The sequence below is a fragment of the Orbicella franksi genome, chromosome 8, assembly GCF_964199315.1.
Source record: "Orbicella franksi chromosome 8, jaOrbFran1.1, whole genome shotgun sequence".
Classification (NCBI taxonomy): Eukaryota; Metazoa; Cnidaria; class Anthozoa; order Scleractinia; family Merulinidae; genus Orbicella; species Orbicella franksi.
Window position 1 is genome coordinate 30615988 of NC_138152.1, and position 22478 is coordinate 30638465.

Consider the following 22478-nt stretch of genomic DNA (forward strand, 5'->3'; position numbering starts at 1 on the left):
ATGATCCTCCTGCAATAGTCAGTTGCTTGACCATGAAAAGGGACTGGGGCCGAGCATAAATCTGCTGACAACCAAGGTTGTCATTTAACCAAAAGAACGAATCAAAGTCACAAAGTGGCATAGAGAAAGCACGTTCATTGCCGAATTGGTTATAATGTTTAAACTGCAGTGGAAAGGACCTTGCTGGAACCCTTTGTTCTACGTAAAAGGGCCTTTAAACGGACGTAAACAAGGCGGCAACTTGTAGGTCAATTCTGTGAAACTTAAATCTTCCTTTGGCTTTGTGACAACTTGTTAAGCAGCTCAGACCTACTTAGACCTTTATCTGACAACCGAGTTTGAAAATAAAATCATGATTGCTGAAGATTTCCAGAAACAAATGCTTCAGCTACTTTTCTCGAAAATAACTGCTACTTAAAACTATTACTGAAACACAAACAATTTCACCAATGTTTTGTACATCAATTTGAGCGTTATTGAGAACTGTCATCTTTGTATGAATAAACCGATAAATTTAGAAAGTTGTACATCTCCAACAAAGATGACCTTCGTTCGCCGCTTTTCACTGAACTTCTTGAGGCGGACAACAAAGGGAAGAAACTAAATCTGTAGTTAAGTGGTATTTTCAGGATGTCCAATGTCCAGCAACGGAAACTAACCACAATAAGGAGTGTTCTTTCTTATGCCTGCTTCTTATCACATAGATGCATAAAGATCTGACATAGGGCTGACAGACTGTTATGTTTTGGAGTTTCTGATCTCATACGTAATTATCAACCAGACTGCCAGGCTATAAAGAGTAGGATTTCCCTCCGTGTTATTAGATGACTGTGACTGCCGGGTTGCATCTAAAAAACAAACAACAGTTATTGCGGAGATATATTCCACTGTTGTTCCAATTACAATTACGGAGATACATTCCACTGTAATTCCAAGGACTCCCAAGCACTGAGGTAAGTTTTTCTCTTATCTAATGCCCCCAAAGGACCGATACAATCAGTTATTACCTCCTCAGTGTTTCTGCCCGGAAAAGTGTTGCCCTTAAGTCCAAATTAGGTCAGATAACTATCTTTCGCCAGTTACCGTGATAAAGATTGCATTTTCCTGTACATTTCTTCAATCTCGACCTATCAGATTAGACCGTAAAGTCCTCAACTCGGTGATTTATTTTATACGTAATAACTCCCCTCTTCAGCTGAGCTCCGTTGTGTAAGCGGCACAACCCAATTGCGTAGGTGTCCGAAATAAGTGGAACTGATTCGCGTTGGTAATTTCCACTTGTTTTTGGAGTGTACGTGATAGTGATTTGTTCTAATTTTTTAATCAGAGGTGTTGTATGAATAGTTTACTGAGTCGAGTGTCTTTCTCTCTAAGAACGAGTGCTAAACATTACAGTATATCTGCAGATTTTCGCTTCTTCGGAATCTCATCGTTACCTGATACTAAGAGACCAAAATGTCTACAAGGTCTCCCAAGCTTCGCCATAATATAGATCTCAATAGGTGACCAGTCAAGGCAGATCAGCTGGCCTCTTCGAATTTTAAGATTTCTACAATTGTCTAGAGGTTAGGGATTCACTCCTTTCCCTACATAAAGTGGTCTTTAGCCCGTTCCTGTTTAATTGTTTTCTGTTGGTTTTGTTGGTTTTGTTTCAGTTACAACTTGTTTGTTTCTAAACTCAACGTTTGAGCAGTTTAACGTAACAGCCCTTTTTCAAAGTCAGTTTAAAAGGAACAAACTAAAACCCTGCAATGAGAATTGAATTTTCTTCCATCAAAGAATCCCGTGTAAAGAGTTAAATGACTCGTTATTTGAGAGTTTCAACTTTCAGACACCATTTATTTGTTTGTATGGCGTGTAATCTTGTTTTTTAACCCGTACGGCTCGCGACAAGAACTTTCTCTGACGTCATAGCGGCATATGCAGACACTGTACTTATTTTGCAAAGTGTACGATTAATATTAATCACATTTATTTACGCCAAGCTTTTAGAGAAATCTGACTAACACGGCCGCCTGAAAATCAATCACGAAGACGTGCTTACAACAACTAGCTCTGTTCTAAACCGGATGCAAGATTTGACACAGCATGACTTGACAAAAAAAATCCCTTTATCGATTATGAACACGGCTAACCTCACGTAAAGAGCCGAAAAGAGCAGAAATCATTACACAGAATATTTTGTACTCTAACGCAAATGGGATTGGTGGCTTGATCTAGAACGTTTCTATGGCAACCTGAATGACACCCTTACTACAAGCCTCTTTTGGCAAATGTTTCCATTTGTTTTAAGCTTTGATGGTAAAAGGCAACTCGAAGTTAAGTCAAACTTCTTAAACGCATTTCCTGAACTGCTCAACTTTTTGGGTCACACATCATTTTAGACAATTCTGCATCATACAGGCTGCAATCAGGAAATTAATAGTCTTAAACCTTAAACGGAACTTTGTAACACAGCACAATACAGAAACACCGCTCAAAACAATAGTTAAACGCACAAGAAGTCTCGAAAAACAAAAGGCACATTTAAAAGTCGATCTCCACGTCAAACACCTCTATGTGAAGGTACCTACGATTGGTAAGTACTTCATATAATATGCATCTGAAATTGAAAGGTCACGTGACTCGTCCAGCTACGAGAAGAATACTGATTCAGACGTGCGAAATTTGAAATGGGGAAAATTTCATAATGATACCAGCATATAAAAGCGTGGAAGGATTCGCGAAGAAAAGGCCCGTTTGTTATTAGTTAGGATATCAGAAAATCACTCGTCGCAATTAAGGCAGTGTTCGTGTTTGGATCCAATTATCATTTCTATCCTAAAGCCACAGTCAAGAAATAATCTGTCAGTGAAAAGACAAAAGCTTCCGGCTTTCAAGGCTTATCATCAAAACTATGGATCACTGGCTACAGTTCACTAGAAGGAAATTGACGAATAAGCGCGGTATAGTATTTCCTACAAGATTTTTAACGAACGCTTTTGATTGGTCGATTACAGTCACGTGTCCATCGTTAAACAAAATGGAAACCACGGATAGTGTAAGAATTGGACCCCAGGGGGGTACTTTACCCATAGGCTAGGGGTGCCGCCGAGTGCTTGAAGTCCTGTTCCTGTTTAGGACGGGCACGTCTTCATATAGGCCAAATAAGGGGGTTATTAGTGCTAGCTTAAAATTGTTAATGGAACATAAATTTACTGATAAATTCTGAGATACAGATAGATGCGTACGTCAAATGACGCCGCAAACTGCTTCGCTTGGTCTGACACAAAAACAAGTTCAGCTTTATAAACTGTTCAGTCGTTACTCTATTTCACACAAATGTTTTTGGCTTCCGTTATTTTTGAATTTTTATTAAATCACTAATTCAGTGTCTAAGTTGTCGCTGGACTTTGATACCATGCAGCCTCTATGTAACAGAATCGCATTGTCCGCTTTTAACCCAATTCTGCTCACATGCAGCTCTCGTGCGGACCACCAAGGGTTTTACTTAGTCACTCCAGATGCACCTAATCTTAAAGTAAATGTCACTTATTTTTAGAAGAGTTTTAAGAAGTAGTCTTAAACCGGCTGGCCTTAATTACTGGAAAAGTGAACTTTAATCAAGAAATTTCATCCCGTATTTAGATTAGTTACTTGACCTGATCATTCTATCTCTTGGACCCCGCAGGGGGAATTAAGGTGGCTCTGATATTTAAGTACAGTGAAGTTCACAAAACGGATGCTTTTATTCCAATGTGTTTGTTACCTTTAACCCGCAATGTTCTTGTTTAATCGCACGGAAGCATCATCTCATCATTTCATCCTGTATTTAGATTAGTTACTTGACCTGATCATTCTATCTCCTGGAACCCGCAGGGGGAATTAAGGTGGCTCTGATACTCAAGTACAGTGAAGTTCACAAAGCTGATGCTTTTTTTTTTTTTCAATGTGTCTGTTACCTTTAACCTGCAATGTTCTTGTTTAATCGCACGGAAGCTTGGAAAAAGATTGGCGGTTGTGAAAGACTTATCAAGGACTTACTTTTAACTATTAAAAACGTAGGGGTTACGTATTAAATGGACTCCTGAACAACGTAAACATGATGGGATTTTTGACGCTTATTTTAATTAAAATTGCTCCTTTGATGACGACGTTCTATGAAAAACCAGCCATATTCTTTAGTCTAACAAAATCACTCCAAAGTATTTGAGCATAATGTCTTCGTTCTTAGCACCCAGGCTTTCTTTATGTCACGCCACTCCTTCAAAGGCGTAATTTAGAAAGTCCTGGTGACCAGTTTTGGGAAAAGGTCGCTAAAAACATGCAAAACAGCGCTTATTTTCCGCATCCTGCTTTCATTATTCACAGCTTTATTTGGTACCTAATCACGTATTTGCATGTTCTTCAACTGTAATGAAGTTCAACAGAAAAGTCATTCATTGAATTTTCCTTGATATGTAAAGCTGCTTTTAATTATAGCAAGCACTTGAATTAATGAACTCAAGCGCAATTCCGTTAAGAGATTAATGAAATTCGTTGACAGGTTTGTTGGCCAGGCGGTGGGGCAGAATTTTTTAAATAGCTCTATTCACCCTTTGTCCTTTGTTCCTCATTAATTTAACTGACCTTGCGTGCGTTTATTTATATCTCAGGACTGGAACAAGGGAATCGCCAAAAGCGATACATTAGTCAAAAGTGACAGAGGCACTCCAACAACAACCTTTGTACGTTAAGGTATGATATAGCAGAACTCCCTTATGGCTATCAATGATAAATACAGATTAATCCCGATTGTCTGTTTACCGATATCCACGCACGATCACACGCAAAGCATAAGGTTTCAGTAGAAGAGAGTTAAGCTACAATATAACACAGCTTAAAGGATTATATATTGAATAAATTGGCTTAAATTAACTTGATTATCCCAAGATTTAGACAGTAGAATAATGAAACCAATGTCTTACTTGACGTGGCATCTAAAGTGACAACAGAAAGGCATTGGTCGTCCACATACGAATAACGCTTAAATTACTTCCTCGTTTAAAAGCACCACCAGAGACAATCATTATGTAAAAAGCTCATTGTCAATTCTATGTGAATAAGAATGGCAAATTCTTTGGCGAAGCTTGAAGTTTCTGAAAAGGATGTGAGAATAAATGAGAACAAAGCCCCCGAGGGTTCATTACCCAATATTGGCCTGCTGAAACATATCAAAGTCATTAAAGAACTATTTAAGATGGGCCTGACTTTAGAGATGTTTCTGCCAGCGCTTGTGAAACAAAGATACGCTCAAGGGGTTTTAGTCCCTGCTTTTGAATTACGATGAGTTTATGACGTTAGTGGCATGTTCTAATCTTTCTTTAATGAATTTTGATTTCTCCAAAATAAATGACTGTGTAAAATTGATTTAAAATCGGTAGAGCGTCCCAAATTGTGTAAAGTGTTCTATTTTGGTTATCTTTACCCTATGTAAAAGCTCAGACCATCCGAAAGGAATAAAACAAAAGCAGGAAGACCTCGGCTGCCACAAGGTTCCAGCTCTTATATTATATCGTTCAGTTTAAGAGAAGAGCTGACTAACGTTGCATTTTGCCAGCAACGTATTTAAAGATCACATGATTAAATATGTTTACGCGTATCTACTAATCAGGCATGTTATTTTTAGCCCCAGCTTACTGTTGCTCATCATTTGTGCAATTCGTTGAAACGTGCTGAGCATAATGTTTAATGTTTAATCGTTAATCTTTCTTTATACACGGTGAAAATTCAGCAGGATTTACATATAAGATAAATATATTTATACCTATACAAAAAACAAAATGACAAACTCAGATATTTGTTCGATCCATTGTATGTAATAACAAGGTGGGGCCTTACTTTGTTTTCAAAAAGATGTTTAAAATTTCTGAGCACCAATCACCGATACTTTGTGATCAGTTGATAGTCATTGTTTTGATCTTGTCAGTTCAGCTGTTCCTCTTTTCTCTTTTACGGCTTGCTTGCATTTTTACCATTTCTAACTACTTATTAACCGAGAGTGAGGTCTTTACGGGAAAATCTCAAACCGAAACCTTGCAAGACCGAGGTTTTAGATTTGTTTACATTATATAACTTTTCGCTTTGTTTTAGATGGCTCGTAATCGGCCTGTGGTCATTGCGGGATAATATTGCCCTGGAATTACTGGTAGTTACGTATTAGTATAAGTTCCATCAGATCAAGTGCCTTTTTATATTATGAGATTCATGTCGTTAATAATCTTATATTATTATTATTATTATTATTATTACTATTGTTATAATTACATCATCATCATTATTGTCATCATCATCATCATTATCATTAGTTCAGTTAGAACCGATATTCCTCCAGAACGGTCCACGTTCTTGGTCACGCAATTTTATGCAACAGAATTTCCTAGTGTTACCCACGTAGGTGTAGATCACGTGACTGGTTCCTTTCTTGCTCGAAGCTGAGAGAAGAGGGGCTCTTTTTTCTTTCAATAGGGGCGATAGGGCCCCACCCTTAATGTGCTGGGGGTCCATTAGTGTCTTTGGGGAGTTTTTCTGTAACAGAACACTGCATCACAATGACCTATCCACTCGAAACTAAAATGACTTAAAGCCTAAACCGCAAAACAAAATTATTAAGAGCTATAATCCCACAAAAAAAAATTGAAACGTAACTTAATTAAGAAAACAGACGTTGGGATTTTATTGCGTGAGTGAGCAAAGAGACAACTGCGCTGCGGGCGAAGGAGGGTGAAGATCTGAGGAAAGGACGCTGTGGTAAGGTTTTGGTGTTAATTCGATTTCAACTGATCTTAAGTAACACAGTGGGTGAAAACAAGCTTTAAATGTGCGCTAAAATAGACTGCGGTCTGTGGATATCTGTTAAGAGCCGCGCAGGTGTGCATTTCGTTTTCAACCTCGTAATTGTGGAATAACACCGGAAGATTTCTTTCGCGCTATGTGCGGTTTTCGCTTAGTTTAGCTTTTTGTGAGAGAGACTTTGGACGAACAGACACACTGGAAGTGTTATCTAGTTAGCTGGGAGAGCTGTAGAACAGAAATAAGCACACAGATGTCAGTTTTGTAAGATCCTTTAGTATTCGAACCGATCATGACTTATTGCACGTTAAGCTTTGTCGCAATGCACCTCATATACAAGCCAGTATGGATATCTGAGCACTGTACCATTTGATAACATATCATGTAAACATCGGGGAAATAAAATTTAATGAAGTTGTGCGTGATTCTACATGCCCCTATAGATGCCCACAAGCTGGAGAAGGAACTGCCATTTTTAAAGAAAATAGAAGAAGAGCAAGATTCAGGACCTTCGACCTTCGGCGGTCCAGGCTTTGCAAATTAATCGCATACAAATAGAAAAATTACAAGGAGGATTGCAAACACAAGAAAGCATCCTCGAGACATATCTATCAAATCAAGGGTCTTAACCGAGATATCGTCCTCTTCTATTGTATCTCAGGTTACGGTTAATCCTAAAATTACGTTTATTGAAGCAAAAATATGCCTCAACGCTTGACCAGTACAAAAATACTTATAGGGTCAACAAGATAAATGTCAATATTGACTGATTCACAATGTATGGTATTTTAAGAACCACTGATAGTTATTATGGTGAAATGATGGGACTTTATAGTCACTAGTTAAATGCCCACAATTTAAAATCGATCACCGGAATACTTAAAAAACGTTAACAGCGTGCACTGTAGCAGTATTTTACAATTTTCCCAATTATTATATAAGAATTCATGCTTCATGCATCTGAAAAACAACCTAAACTGATTTAAAGCGAAGACACTGGAGAGCTTCTGTAAACCCCCGACGGCAACGGCAGCGAGAACCTCACCAAACAGAAGGTTAAAATGAGTAGAACAATGGTTGTGCACATGCGTTATAATTTTCTTTGCGGTCCTCCGCACAACAACAGCGTAAAATGACTAAGTTTTGCGTCGGTTTGAAGGACGCGAACAACGGCGGCTAATTTTTCGTATTTTCGTTTGGAATTGAACCCTGGCGTTACGTATTTAGCTTGAGCAAGATCTGAGACCAGTAGGCGAACTGCACAGATCTAGACAATTGCGAAATTGCAAGATAAAATAAAAATTCATTTTTTGCTCTGTTGTCATTACAAGCTCTGTAATTCAAACAGAAATGACGCCGACGGAAATTCCTGACGAGAATTGCATAAATACGGTCGGAAAATTCACTTAGTGTAATATTCATGTTCAGTATACAAAACAGGTTGGCTAGGTTTCCTCCGTTCTCTCGGGTCCAGTCCTCGACCGTCATCCCCTCGGGGCCGCGAGCGCGGGTTCATTTTCCCGTTCAGCGGCTGATTATCTAGTCAAATGAAATTGAAGAATTCTGGATCAGTTTCGCCGGAATTTCATGCTCTCAGAAAATCCTAGAATGAAGACTAAGTATTTCTGAGGGGCGGACATTTATCCACAGCTCTTGACATTAATCCCGCATAAAACACGAAAAACCACTTAGTCTACACCTGTAGAAAAATAAGACTTTTTTGAGAATGAGAAATACTTCATCAAATTAACCAGAGCTCAGTTATATTTTTCGGGAGTTTCTAGAATAAGTACTAAATTATATAAGACAGTTTTCTCAAAAGTCGAAAACACGAACATAAAAAAAGTACTTTTACTTTATATAAGTTGAATTTTGTGGTGTGATCGAGATTAGCGTATTTTTAAACGCTCTTCCGTTGCGAGAAAAACCCTCTGATATTTCAAAGGCTGCCCGATCACGTCGTTGGCGAAAGTAAATGGCTCACTTGTGGTGGGCGTAGAAAAAATTTTATACAGGTCAGATTACTTAATTTAATCCGTGAAAATCGGCCTCTAATGCTAGCTATAAAATAAGCCTTGTCCATAAAGAATGGTTTAAAGCATCAATGTTTTACACAGAACGGCTGGGGACAAACTCACGTACAGTTTGAGCCATTGAAGGAGACGGTGTTTTACGGATAGCTTTCAATTTCATCGAAACAGGTATGTTTTACACAAGAATTATGTAAATAGAATTTTGCATCAACTTGCGTAATTATCGAATCTGGGGAATTCAGAAAACAAATGTAGAAAAGATGCATTCCTGAGAATTGAGCGGAAATTTTTAAAAAACATATGCTCAAATACAGCTGATTGACTTGACTGATTAAGGTTTTCAGCCGTTTACAAAGGCAAATGCAGCTGAGGAAAACGTTGATAAATTTTAGTTTTATTGTTGTTGTGAACCTTGCGAAACGATATAGTATTGATCAGATCATCAGTCCGTGTCACGACCATTCGTAGATAAATATGAAGAGAAAAAACTCAATTTAAAACATAAATACAGGAAAGGTTCGTCATGCTCTCTAGGAAAACTCTGAATTTCAGTGGTGATTTCGCGTAGTTCTGCGGCCTGGTTGCTCTTTATTGTCACTGTGGTTTCTTTTTTTAGCGCGATAATCGGGTCCATTTTTGCTGCGGTAGATTTTTAATTCGAATTTTGCACTGATTAGTGTTGTTTATTGGTAGCCAGTTTTACGCTCTTCGGTGAACTGAAGCTCTGATCACAAAAGCGAATCACTTGCGCTTTGTAACAAGCTTTAATGTTTATTTGTCAAACAGATCACAAAATTCAGCTACGATCCGTATCTGATACCTTTTCAAACAACACTTGAAAAACAGACGACTATTGAAAGACTGAGAAATCTCCTAAGAACATCTTTGCGTCAAATTTAAAAGAAACGTAATTAAGCACTCAACCTAGCTATTAGTCAGTTCCGATCTTCCGTCTCAAATAGGGCGTTACCAGGAAATCCACCGAAAAAACAATATTAAAACTGATATCACGGCCATGAGGTAGTTTTAACTACTAATCGATAGTAGTTTTACCATGCACGTATTGTTTTCGCAGCTAGCTAATCTTTCTTTCGCCAGACGTGGGATTTACTTAAAGCTCATTAAAAACATTCAATTGGATGAAATACACCCTGGTGAAAAAAGAGCTAATATAACCAATTACTTTGCAAAATTTTACAGAGCCATATCGGTGTTAGTGTACGTGCGTCGAAATCTTCTCGAGTTTGAAGAGTTGTTTCAGCTTTGTATCATTTTCTCCTTTTAGTTCGTCGCCTCGGCCAATTTCATTTACTTACTAGATACCTCGAAGGCAAACCTAAGCACCTTTTATCAGGCAGATAACAAACAAGTTCGATTCATTAGTTAATTCTATGGCCTTGTCGAAATCAAATGGCGAAATAGCACTCCTACAGTTGTACGACGGAATGGGAACGAAAAAGTCACCGAACAAAATGTTTAACGAGCAAAACAATGGCTGTGCACGTGCGTTATAAATCTTTGTACATTTCGTAACCGTACTCTTCAAAACAACAACGTGAAATGACTAAGTCTTGTGTTTTGTGAAGGACTTGAGCCACGACGGCTAATTTTTCGTTTGTTCCCCTAGAATTGATCACTTGTGTTACATCTTTAGTTAAGTAGGGTTTTAGACCGCTCGGCTTAATGAACAGTTCTTGATAATTGCGAAAGACAAAGGTAAAATACAAATCCATTTTTCTCCACCAGTTGTCCTTAGCGTCACCGTTGTCATTGCTTAAACTCCCTATTTGCCGTCGAATGAGTGTGTTTCAGCGAAATTCATACCGCGCTGTATTTAAAAAAAACTTCGAAACACCTCCTAACATTATCTGAAAGCTAACTCAGGGGTAAATGATAATTTTAACACTCTTAACCCGGTGAACGCCCAAACATCCCAGGAAGCATTGAATTGAGACCACTAATCTGCTGATTCAGGCGCTCAAGTAAAGTAATAACGGTCGAGTACTGCACTTTGTCGGCCATTGGATCTTTGCTCCTTTTTAATTCGCAAGTTATTTCGCCTGTCAGGATACATCAACATTTTCTCAGGTATGTCACGAAAAAGAGAGATATTTTAAATGTCAGAAATTCCCCAGAAAGGCATATTTGTTCTCATAATACCAAGTAAACAGAGAGAAGGTCAATTTTTCACCTCGTAGGGTCTCTCACGATCAGAGATTCACTATAATCTTCTTGTCCTTCAATGGTAACCTTACGTTCTTCGTCAAACCGAGACTAATCCTATTTAGTGATATTGCTACATTATTCGGTGAATGGAGGATTATAGCCACACAGAAGTTTATTACTGTATAGAGATTTCATTGCAAATATATTCAGGGATATCTTACCACTGAGCTGAGTGTAATAGAAGACATTTTCCCGCCGTTACGCGCCGCAATCATTGGAAGCAGCCTGCAAGCTTTTTCCCGCCAAAAGCTCACCTTAGCTCAAATTTTCAAGATTGTATTTATGTGATAACCAAGTCCGTCATGGGACATACCACGGTATACTGCCAGAAGACAATAAGGCATGCTATATAAAAGAAACTCATAGCAAACTTACATGTTTTTGACTAGAAAATGCTTTTTTCCCGCTATGACTACTCATTCTCGACTCATTCTTTAAAACATTTGAATACCAGCTGTCTCCTGCCATTTTCTTAAAAGCGATTGTGATTATATTCTTCCTTAATAAGATTTATTTTCAGACATGGCGTCTGCAGAACAAAATCTCCGTACATGGATAACTCTTAAATTTCGAGTTCATTGCATTTTTCTAACCTATTCATAGCGCTTTTCAAGGGCTTATTTAGGATCTCAATTGGGTATTAGCTTTGAACGTAAGGTGGTTCAATCCAAAAACAATAGTTTGTTGTTGTGTAACGGTTGAAGTTTTACCCCACCGACCGTTTGAAGCTCTTAACGTCAAATAAAGACGAATCATTGAGACTCTTTCAGCAGTTTACCGTAACTAAAACTATTAAGAAGGCTAGGAATTCTAGTAACAAGCGGACAGCAACTTTGTACCAAGGTTAGACATGCAAACTTCTGTGCGACTGTTTTAAATGTCTTCTCTAAAGAAATCCTTTCTAACAACACCACGGTCGAAAACTAACTTTGAAGTTCATATCAAACACTTGAAAGTGCTGATGAAATTAAATTGCTGATGAAATTTTAGCTGTGTTTCCACATTTTCTCTAAACTTTGAAATTATTTTCTCGTGTTCCCATGGGAAATTGTGTGCAACTTCTGGCAACTGTATATTTATATCTTTAGCGGCTTTTAGAAAATGCAAAAAGGACTGTAATAGACTTAGAGTTATTCTGGTGCAAGGCTTTTGTCCATCAATTAAAAACTGAAATTGTTCGATTTCCTATCGGATTTCGTATTAATTGTTGTTAACCAAGCCACTTGTTAAGTCTTGGCACAGCCACCACCTGACTTTCTATTTTGGCAAATTGTCTTTCACAATGTTGTTTTACTACGATAGATGGGAAGAGTTTGACATATGTCTGCTAAAAAGAAATGACATTGTTGTAAGCCATAGACGACCATCTTCTCTTGACATAAGCTATAATTATTTGTCAAAGAAAATTCATCGATGTAATTTGAACTTTTCTCAGATGCGACGGAAGAGAATTTCTTTAACACGTTTAAGGACGTTCGCATCCAACATGGTCTCGTGCACAGACTTTTTTAAAGCTTGCCATGGAGTAAGGCAAAGATCAATTTTACCAAAACGTAAAAAAAAAAAAAAAATGGGGGGTCATCGTTAAGGCGCATTGAAGTGAGGCTATGCATTTTTAGAACTGAGCTTTTGTTATTTTGAGACCATCTTAGCGTGCGACGTTCAGCAATAAAAGAAACTGCATTAGTGAAGTTTACATCAGGTAAACGTACTAAATTTAACACAACTAAGTATATTGAGTAAACTTTTGCAACTTTTCATTCCTTGAGGGAAAATAGGCCTTGAAAAAGAACACATTAGCCTTGTCCGTACACATTCGAAGAAGACTTCCACCACACGAGAGCAATACGAAATATTTATAACTTCCTTCTCACGGATAGATTTTTTCTGTTTTTCGTTCAAATGGAAATTATCGAAAAGGAAGTGATCTATGAGAAGAACAGAGGAGGTCAACGACCATTTAAGAGAGTAAATTGCAGGCGAAGTTAGCGCACCTGGTGGTTAGCCTTATAATTGCTTTTAGCATAATTTCCTTGATATTCACCTCTGAAAATTATACTAAAACAATTATTCGCCTCAGGCTCAGTGAGCATTGGTGAATATTCACCAATGTTCACCCGCCTTTGGCGAATAAATGTTAAATATTTCTTCCTTAGCGCACGCGCTTGATGTATGACGTGCGTGACGTTGCAACATGAATATCGTGCGCAGCAGGGACGCGCAGTGACAATGGGCGCGAGAAACCCTTATTGTTTCCTAGTGTTGTTATGGCGACTTAGACCCTCACACCCACTGTCCCAAAAGACTGCCGGCTCCTACACAAATAAACGCATGTTCACTCATACACTTATTTTGTCTCTTTCTGCTCAGTTACTTTGGGTATCCACCTGATGTATACATCTTGAAGAATTATACGACCAGACAACATTTAGTGCTCCGTATTGCCTAAACGTACGAGTGAGATGTCCTCCAAGATAATAAACACGTGAAAGTTTGCTGACATATCAACCCTCTCCACTGTTAACGTTTCTCTCGAATCTCAATGTCAAACATTGAGATTCCCGAGACGAAGTTGAGGGAAACATTGAGATTCTCGGGAAACAAAATTCACTGTTCGCCAAGGGACCAGCCATTAAGTTATTTGTTGTATAGCAAAACAAAAGCAAAACCAAATTTTGAAAAACGCGCTGAGATTCCAGCGACAACATCAGGCCACCTTCAACTGCACGCTCTGATCACGTGCAACAGCGGTCAACATTTCGCGGGTAACAGTGAACTGTTTCCCGTTTGACGTCATAGTTTTTGCAATGTTGCCCGTTCATGGCATTTGGCGGTAAACAGTTTAATTGTAAGATGTCATGTGAACATGAACTAGCCAATGAATGGGCGCACTGTAGCGGGAAAAACGCCAGCTATGTACGTAACAATACAGATGATGTTTGCGATGCTGCTGCTTCGAATAACTACATCGTGTTTCTGCGTGTTACTTTAGCTAGTATTGTAATGTAACATTGTTTTATCGTCATGTGTCAGCAATTCATGCTTTAGTCGGAGCCTTTTTAACTAGTGGATTTGTTCTTCAATATATCTAGCGACAATTTCAAGGGTCATAAATCAAACTTAAAAGCCTACGGTTAGTTAAGCTTGTCTCTGTTTAAAAAAAACAGGAAGTGAAAGACGTCAACAGTTAAACAAAGCATATGGTATTGGTTCTGCCTCATGAGATTTCTTTAATCAGTTTCTTGTGGATTTTTTTTAAATCCTCACTATTTAAGGCTGTCTCGGATTTCTAAGGTCCTCAGATCACTGACACTAAGGCAGCAAAAAACAACTGTGTACATTTAGTTTCCAAGTTGCAAGTCGGCAAGATAATTACGGAGTCAGTTTCATGTACATGTCCTGTCCTTAATCTACTATCTTGTTTTCGTTGGTTAAACATAGTCAATAGAGGGGAAAGGCTGTTTATCTTTTTTTTATTATTCAACTTCGCCTGACGAAAATACTTATGCACATAAAATTTTTGTCAGGCAGGGAGACTGCTACAGCCTAGCCAATTACGATGGATCCCTCGTTCAAAACAAACCTGACGAAGTTCCATATTTCTTGTACATCTTTGTTCGCTGTTTTGGCCTTGACTTTGCACAAAACAAAATAGCTGTTTAATGCTAACTGAAGAATTAACCAATGGAAGCGTTTCAATTGCTTAATTCATGCATAGTGTATGAGTGCAAAACAAAAGATTGTTTTTCTGCTGACAAGTAGAAATTCAATAAGCTCACTGATGTTATACGCATGTAAGATGATTAATGAGTTTCCTTTTTTTTTAGCCCAAAGGCCAAAAAAAGAACAGAACATAACTAGCGCAATTAAAGTATCCCAGGCTTTCAAGTGCTAAACACTTCTAAGTTTTGACGATGAAACTTTCCACGATATTTTCGATGATCATCGTCATCTTGGTTTACACGCGGAAAGGAAGTGGAAGAAGACGGTAAGAATTTCTCACATTGAGTTTCAATGAATTTTCTTCTTACATTAATTTAGTGAAATCAGGCGTCGAATAGGGAACACGTACGAGCGCCCTAGCCTGCAAGGGCTTTTTCAGTCTGAACGACCAGCTCCAAAAAGGTTTGTTTGTTGCGTTTTCAAAGTAACTTTGGAAAGAAAGAGCGAGTTAATTCAACGATTTTCGCCGAATCTGTCCATGAAATTTCTGTTATTTGCTCATTAATTGCGTAACATATATAACAAGTGGAAATTGCGAGTGAAGTTTAATGAAACATTGCCTTGTGTTTCCGGTGATGCCTGCCCTCTTTCGTCGTTTTGGTCAGTTATAACTGAAGCATTACAGAATAAGATGCAATGCAAACAAAGTGTCATAGATTGTCATTCTGAATGGAACTTTAAACTAACTTTAGAGCAGTTAATCTGTGAGAGAACCATCGCTTTTTAGTTATAACGACGTAACAAGCTACTGCAATATCTTAACTATATTTGAAATTAGTTCATTTCTCCATGTGGCGAGGTATATTTTTAGATCATGTGATAATGACAACATGAAATAATCAAGTTCGTTCTTTTGATCGATTCACTTGGTTTTATCAACAGATCCAATTTGGTAGGACCAAGTACAGCGGAACAACGCAAGGTTCGTGATTTTCTGTTTGTGCTCAAATTGACACTGTTGACGCTAAAAGTTGTTTGTTTCACACATCTTCACCTCTACCTCATCCCCACCCATTGTTAATTTGACTCAGTCAGTTTTAAATAACGAAGGAATTCGAAGAGAGTGTGCAACGGTAGCAAATTTATCGGGTCAATGAAGACACGATTACATAACTCAGTTACAAAGTTAACGAGTAAAGTTACATAAGACTTGAGCATTTAGCTGTCGACGACCATTTGTTATCGATATTATCGACAAGGTTTGTGATTGTTAGTTTAATTTGTGCTCAAATTGACACTAAAAGTTGTTCCATATCTCTTTATCTGTACCTCATCCCCACCCATTTTTACTTTGCCTTAGTCACTTTCCAATAAAGAGGGAATTTGAAGAGAGTGTGCAACTCTAGAAAATTGATCGTGTCAATGAAGACCCGATTACATAACTACGTTTCAAAGCTAATTTCTTACATAATGGCCTCCACAGACATAGAGGATATTACATGCCCGCGCGTGGATACGAATTTTATCTTCGAGTGTTCAACTCGATATCTCAAGAGTGAGATATCGAGTTGAACACGAGAAGATTAAATTCGTATCCACAAGCGGGCATGTAATATTCTGTTTATTATGTAAACTTACTAATGACGACGTTTTTGACGATTTTCCGAAGATTTCCGACCACTTTCTGAAGATTTCCGAAGATTTTCCAAAATTGTTTCGAAGGCCAGACGAACGCTTCCGAACATTTTCCGAACATTTCTGAACATTTCCCAGAGTTTACCGAAGATTACCGGAGAATGCCGAGGACGACCGAAGAAGATCACAAAATGTTTCGATCATACATCAACAAATTTAAGCGTAGTTAAAAGGACAGAAGAAAAATGTTATCAAAAAAGAATGATATCTTCACAGTGTGAAAGATAAAAATAGTATCTTCACTGCGCGCGATGAAGATATGATTTTTTAGTAAAAGGAGAAATCCTGGTATTTCACTGGTGCTTAATTATATAATAATAGGCATTTAGTTGCTGACAACTATTTGTTATCGATTTTATCGACAACTAGGCAGTTTCCCTTTCGAAAAAAGGAACTGCTTTGGTTGTCGACAATGACATTTTTTTTCCGTTTTTACCGTGTATGGGAATCATCGGTTTAGTTGTCGACAACTAATGAAACCATAAAATCAGTTTATACCATTGCGACTTTTCGGCAAGAAGCTTGGCTTGGCCAGCCGAAATATATCGATCAAAACTTTGAAAATTCGCCTTATATCGGTCCGTTCTTTTACAGTAATTTTTTGGATTTGATGATGTCACTTGATTTCAACCTCGTAAGGTGTTAGCGTTTGCTTTTAGTTGGGTGTGCAAGGTTTGCTTAGAAACAGTGCTAAAATGGTCCGCTCGTTTCTGTGTCATTCCACTGAAATAGAGCCTGCACTGAGATTGTTGTCAAACTTTGCCTATTGATTGTTTATATTACAGGAAATTAAATTTTGAAATACGAATGTGGGGTCGCCGCGTTCGTTTAGGAGCAACAACACCTTGTTTATACCCAATGAATCCTTATAATAGCATCATGATTATAGTCACCATTGGTTGCTAAATTCATGTTTCTGACGATTGTTTCTTGTTCTACTCTGAGAATTGGTTCATATTTATTTTACATAGAGAAATTTACCACTCAATTCAAAACAACAGAACAAAATGATAGGTTACCGTACTCGCTTTCGAGAAAATGACAATTTACCTCTATGCAGTCCAGCCGTAAAGAAAAAGCCGCCATTTTTTAATGCGCGCGCGCTAATCACGCGTGAAATTATGGGCAGTAGGGATGTGCAGTGCAATACTAAGGATGACCTCAAGTTAAACTGTTCTCATTATGTTATCATTTGTAGGCGTATCCTTTATTATCAAGCATTGTGAAAGCAGGAGGTCATCGCGGACTGGCCGAATGTCAAAGACTGTTTAAAAACGAGGTCTGGAACTGTACGTTGGATGACAAACACGTGTTCAAAGAGTTGCCTATCTTTTTCAAAAGAACCTTGCCTTACGGTAAGAGTTTTGTTTTTCATTCATTTTATGCCGGTAAAATTCCCGGTCATAGGGTAACCCTCTGATCAAATTTGACTTTCCATAGTCTCAAGTGACAATCGTCTCTCGCGCCGCCCTCAGTCCAAACACCGGGCTAAGGCAATTTGAGCTAATTTGGTCTGAGGGCGAGGTGCTTCTGAAATTTCGGGCTTGCGCCCTTACACGGCACAGTTTATGAGGGGCGAATGTAATTTTCTTAAATATCACTGCAGTCTTTGATAAACCTCTAAAACCTTCAAAACGACATATGTAAGCAATCTCCTCTTTAATCCATTTTATTCGAATTTTATTCTTCGGTACCGAGGCGGGGTAGGGGTAGGGGAGGGGAGCATTATCAGCATCTGTATGTGGTCTCTGTTCTCTTTCTTCTCTTTCTTCCCAACTTGAACTGAAATAAAAAAGGTCCTTTTAAAACACGGCTCGACCCCCAAAATATCTCCCAAAAAATGAGTGTTTGCTTGGTTTTGGTGAAACCAAGGATACCTTGAAACGGGTCTTGTGCTGTTGGTATTGTATCATAATCGTGAATTTTCAAAGCTAAAGAGGTCATCTCCACCTTGAATTCGCCATTATCCCTCGTCCCCCTTCCCAAGGACATTTCAGTCAAACTGAAAATGAATTCCTCTATCATTGCAGCCACTCGAGAAACAGCGCTTTTACACGCCATCAGCACTGCCGCTATTACACACGAGATCACGCAACAGTGCAGAGAGAACAAAATCCCCGGATGTCGGTGCGTCGAATTGAAAAACAGACAAGCAAACAACGGCAATGGCGACTGGCAGTGGGGAGGCTGCAGTGATAACATCTGGTTCGGCGAGAATGTGACCAGGCGTTTTATTGATGATCTGGAGCAAGATGATGATGCACGAAAAGTCGTCAACTTGCATAATAACGAATTGGGAAGAAAGGTTAGTGTCAGTGTTGAGATTTCCATTCTGAGCATGCGCAGAAAACGTTCCGAAGGAGGGGCAAACGAGCAATGCCGCCAGCGCGAAAATTGGGGCAAGAGCAAAAAGTCGACGAAGTCTATGCCGGGGTGCTCGTCTCATTTTTCGCAAAACAGTAGAGTTTTGGCCTGTCTCGATTGTGCTCGGCAACCTTTGAGCAACTTTTGGAGTTAGGAGCAACTTTTGGCGGTTCTAGCAACCTCGAGCAAGTTTTGCCTTTCTGAGAAATTTTTGAGCAAAATATAGGTTTAGAGCACATATCAAGCACGAGAACGCCAACAATTTCATAAAAAACTTTAATTTATACGAACTTCCTGTATGTTTATCAACCCTTTTGAGTTTGAATACATAACCTGTCACTGGACAACATTCGGCAAGACGTCAAATGAACCATGTGTTTTGTTTCGTTAGACTTAAGGACGGTGCCTACTAAATGCAAAGGTTTTTGCGCCAGGTTAGGACCACGCGGAAAAGGGAGATCTTTGCAAGGGCTATTGGAATCTTGAAAGAAAAATGGGGGTAGCCACGCATTTTTTCGAGATAATTAGCCTTGAATCTCAACAGAAATGCTGACATCAGCATTTTTTGAAAAAAAGAAGAAAAGGATATTTCTTCATAGATTTTCTTTGAATTCGCCTATACATACAGAAAAGCAAACATATTTATAAAGATCTTAGAACTGCATGGTTAATGGTTACATAAAAACCATTTTTGGTATGCTTTTAATAACAAAATCGTTTCAACAGCGCTCTTAGCGTCTCTGACAGCGTTCCTCTGGTTCAGCTAAAATACAGTCTAAATACCTTTTGCTCACAACCAGAAACTAATCACGTGTTGAATAAGCTTGCCACTTCCATTTCATAACATAAAATGTAGGGGTAGCCACGCGTTTTTTAAAGTTATTCATCTTTTTAGAAAACTTTTACGATGCCCGTTACATTTTTTCCTGTCACCTCCCCAGTAAGTCAAACATTTGCGTATCTCGTGCTTGTTTTGCGCGCGCACTACGCCATCAGCAGGAACATGTCTACAGTTGGATTTCAGTACAATTTTCGTCAGATAACAGCTAGGTTTTCAGCTGGAAGAGGTTAAAAGTTAGTGGTTAGCGATATGCTGCTCTTCTGGTGTTCTTGGTTAAAGTACAGGTTCATAAAACTTGATTTGGTCACAGCAGAAAAACTTTGCTTTCATTTTAGTCATGTACTTGGTAACGTAGCTGATTACGTCAATGCCAATCCTAGCGCGCGCATTGCGCGCATGGCGCTTGAATCATCTCTTGCGTGATGCGCAGAACGTGTGCGCACTAACAAAAGTGGGCACCGTCCTTAGGAGAACCCTTAAATTTCGCCCATATTTGCAAGCAACTCTTTAAAGTTAAGTTTCAAGCTATTTTTCTTGACCGATGTTAGCATATTATTGTGAAAAACGAAAACTGAATACTCGCCGTTTATGTAAAAAAAGTGTCAAGAAATTTACGAAGCAATTTTTTGACTTTTGGCACTCTTTTAGCAACTTTTTGGCACTCCAGTGAGCAACTTTCCAGCATTTTACGAGCACAACTGGGACAGGCCCAATGGAGTGGTCACGTGTCAAGAATGGCGTTATATCATCGTTTGATGACGTCATCCATTCTAATATTTGTCAATGACGATGATTGTAGATGCGCTTTGAAAAATTACAAAAATCGCTAAATTCTTTCCAATTAGAAATCGGTTTCTAATTGCCCCTCGCGCCAAATAGGCAGCAGGTCATTTAAACAAACGGTACAAAAATCAAACCATCCACTGATTAGTCGTATGTCTCCGAAAACAGGTTGTCAAGTTAAAAGTCAAGAGAGAATGCAAATGTCATGGAGTGACTGGCAGCTGCAATTTTAAAACTTGCTGGAAATCGCTGTCGCCATTCAGCGTGGTTGGAATAGAACTCAAAAAAAAATACCGCCAAGCAGCGAAAGTTACTCTTCTCGATAACGTGCTGCAAGACGAAGACAACAAACCAGTCACAAGGAAAGATAGAAAACTGGTTTTTCTGGATCCCTCCCCAGACTACTGTGTGCGAAATAGGACTGCCGGCTCGCTAGGCCTACTGGGAAGAGCGTGCAGAAATGACGACGTCGCCACGAGCAAATGCAGGTCGCTTTGCAACTCGTGTAGTCTGGGACACAAGACTGTGGAACACACGATGGACGTTAAGTGTCGTTGTAAGTTCGTGTGGTGCTGTAGCGTTGAATGTGAAACATGCACTAAAGAGTATTCTGTAACAACTTGTACACGTCGGTAAAACATACTCAGTCTCAAATCAGGAGTATCAGCATGGTTCACTGCTGCGCCGGGTGTCAAAGGTTTCTCTCGTCCCTCGCACGAGCGCTGAAGCCAGGAGCCTGAGGTCGAGAAAAACCTCTGTCACCCAAACTAAGAGTAGTTAGGCAGGCGCATCGAAAAAAGAAAAAGAGAGAGGCGCTGGAAGTTTTGTTTAGAAACATTAACATTTTGTTTAGAAACTTAACTCGGGATTCTTTTTATACGGACGTACTTCTGGTCATGAAATAACACCGGTAATTTTTGTAAGGTGCAGTTTATCCTATGAGAACGGACTGTGTTAAACGTCCTCTTTTGCCGATCGTGCAAACACTCGCAGATTTAAGGTAACAAAGTGTTTCTTTGAAGAATTTCGGCCTTGTAGAGTCCTGTATTACGGAGTAGCGTAGATGAACCATGATTAAATTTGAGTCAAGGTGCGCGAAGGTGTGAGAAGAATAATTCTCCTTCAAGCTCAGCTTTTCAGCATGAAAATAATATAGTCTGAGAAAGTTCGCAAAATGCAGTGGAATCCCGATTTTTTTGAACCTCCAGGGGAAAAGGAAATTAGTTTGGACAATCGGGTGGTTCGAAACATCTGGACTAAAATTACAATGTTCTCCCTAGAGGAATGAAACGATTTTTGGTTCGAGTTATCGGGAAGCTAACAAAAGGGAGGGTTCGAAAATTTGGGATTCCATTTTAGCTAAATGCGTATTCCAAAAAGAGAAATGTAAAATATAAATTGGTCAAGTATGGGGAAGTAGTTAGAAAACCATCACCAACTGCATTGTAAAGCATTGTCCCCTAGGAAATTTTTTTCTTCAAAAATATTAAAAAGCCGAAAAACAAAATATTATTCGATGTTAATGTTTGGCATTACCGGAGGTAGGGGAACCATACTCCCGGGGCAGGGAATCCCATGTGAAAAGGTCGGCGGTGCTCCTCGGGAAATTTGAATTAAACCCCTAAAGGAGACCAATCTGGGTGTGGCTCGATTTTTATTTGACGCCTAAAAGATACCACTTAAAATGGAATAGGCTCAATTAGCAGCCGCTGGTCAGGAAAGGAGCCCGCGCTAGTAGACCTGACTAGAGGGAGCGGCCGAAATCAAGGCTAAAATGGAAACAAGAGCTTTTTTAATTATTATTTCTTCGAGGGCATTCTAAGAGATACTTTGAGAGCTAAAAATAGTGGTGTTTCGTCATCAATACCTTAAGTGAGAATCAAATTTCATGATTTTATACCCCTAAGGCGAGACGACGAGATTCCCCGACCTTTTCAGATGGCATTCCCCCCCCTCCCCCCCGCCCGGGACCATATTCTTATCTCACATATACTAAGGTAACCATTATTTAACTTTTCAGTACTTAATATCATTAACTTATATTAAGTTATTATATGTTTGTT

The 22478-nt window shown here is 38.9% G+C and overlaps 1 protein-coding gene across 7 annotated transcripts; it reads left to right on the forward strand.

Moving 5' to 3' along the window:
- Window positions 1–487: 487 nt before the first annotated feature.
- Window positions 488–22363, forward strand: LOC145494580 (protein Wnt-8b-like). Of its 7 annotated transcripts, XM_081474081.1 has the most exons (9): window positions 488–953; window positions 4635–4716; window positions 6112–6166; window positions 8928–9011; window positions 14897–15057; window positions 15675–15714; window positions 17626–17782; window positions 18458–18732; window positions 20584–22363. In XM_081474081.1, exons 5-9 carry the CDS (start codon window positions 14984–14986, stop codon window positions 21049–21051), a joined length of 1014 nt encoding a protein of 337 aa, XP_081330207.1. In that variant the 5' UTR covers window positions 488–953; window positions 4635–4716; window positions 6112–6166; window positions 8928–9011; window positions 14897–14983; the 3' UTR covers window positions 21052–22363. The 7 variants fall into 7 exon arrangements, with proteins under 7 accessions (XP_081330207.1, XP_081330205.1, XP_081330206.1 ...); XM_081474079.1 differs by lacking the exon at window positions 6112–6166; XM_081474086.1 differs by lacking the exons at window positions 488–953; window positions 6112–6166 and adding an exon at window positions 2921–2945.
- The last annotated feature ends 115 nt before the right edge of the window (window positions 22364–22478 follow it).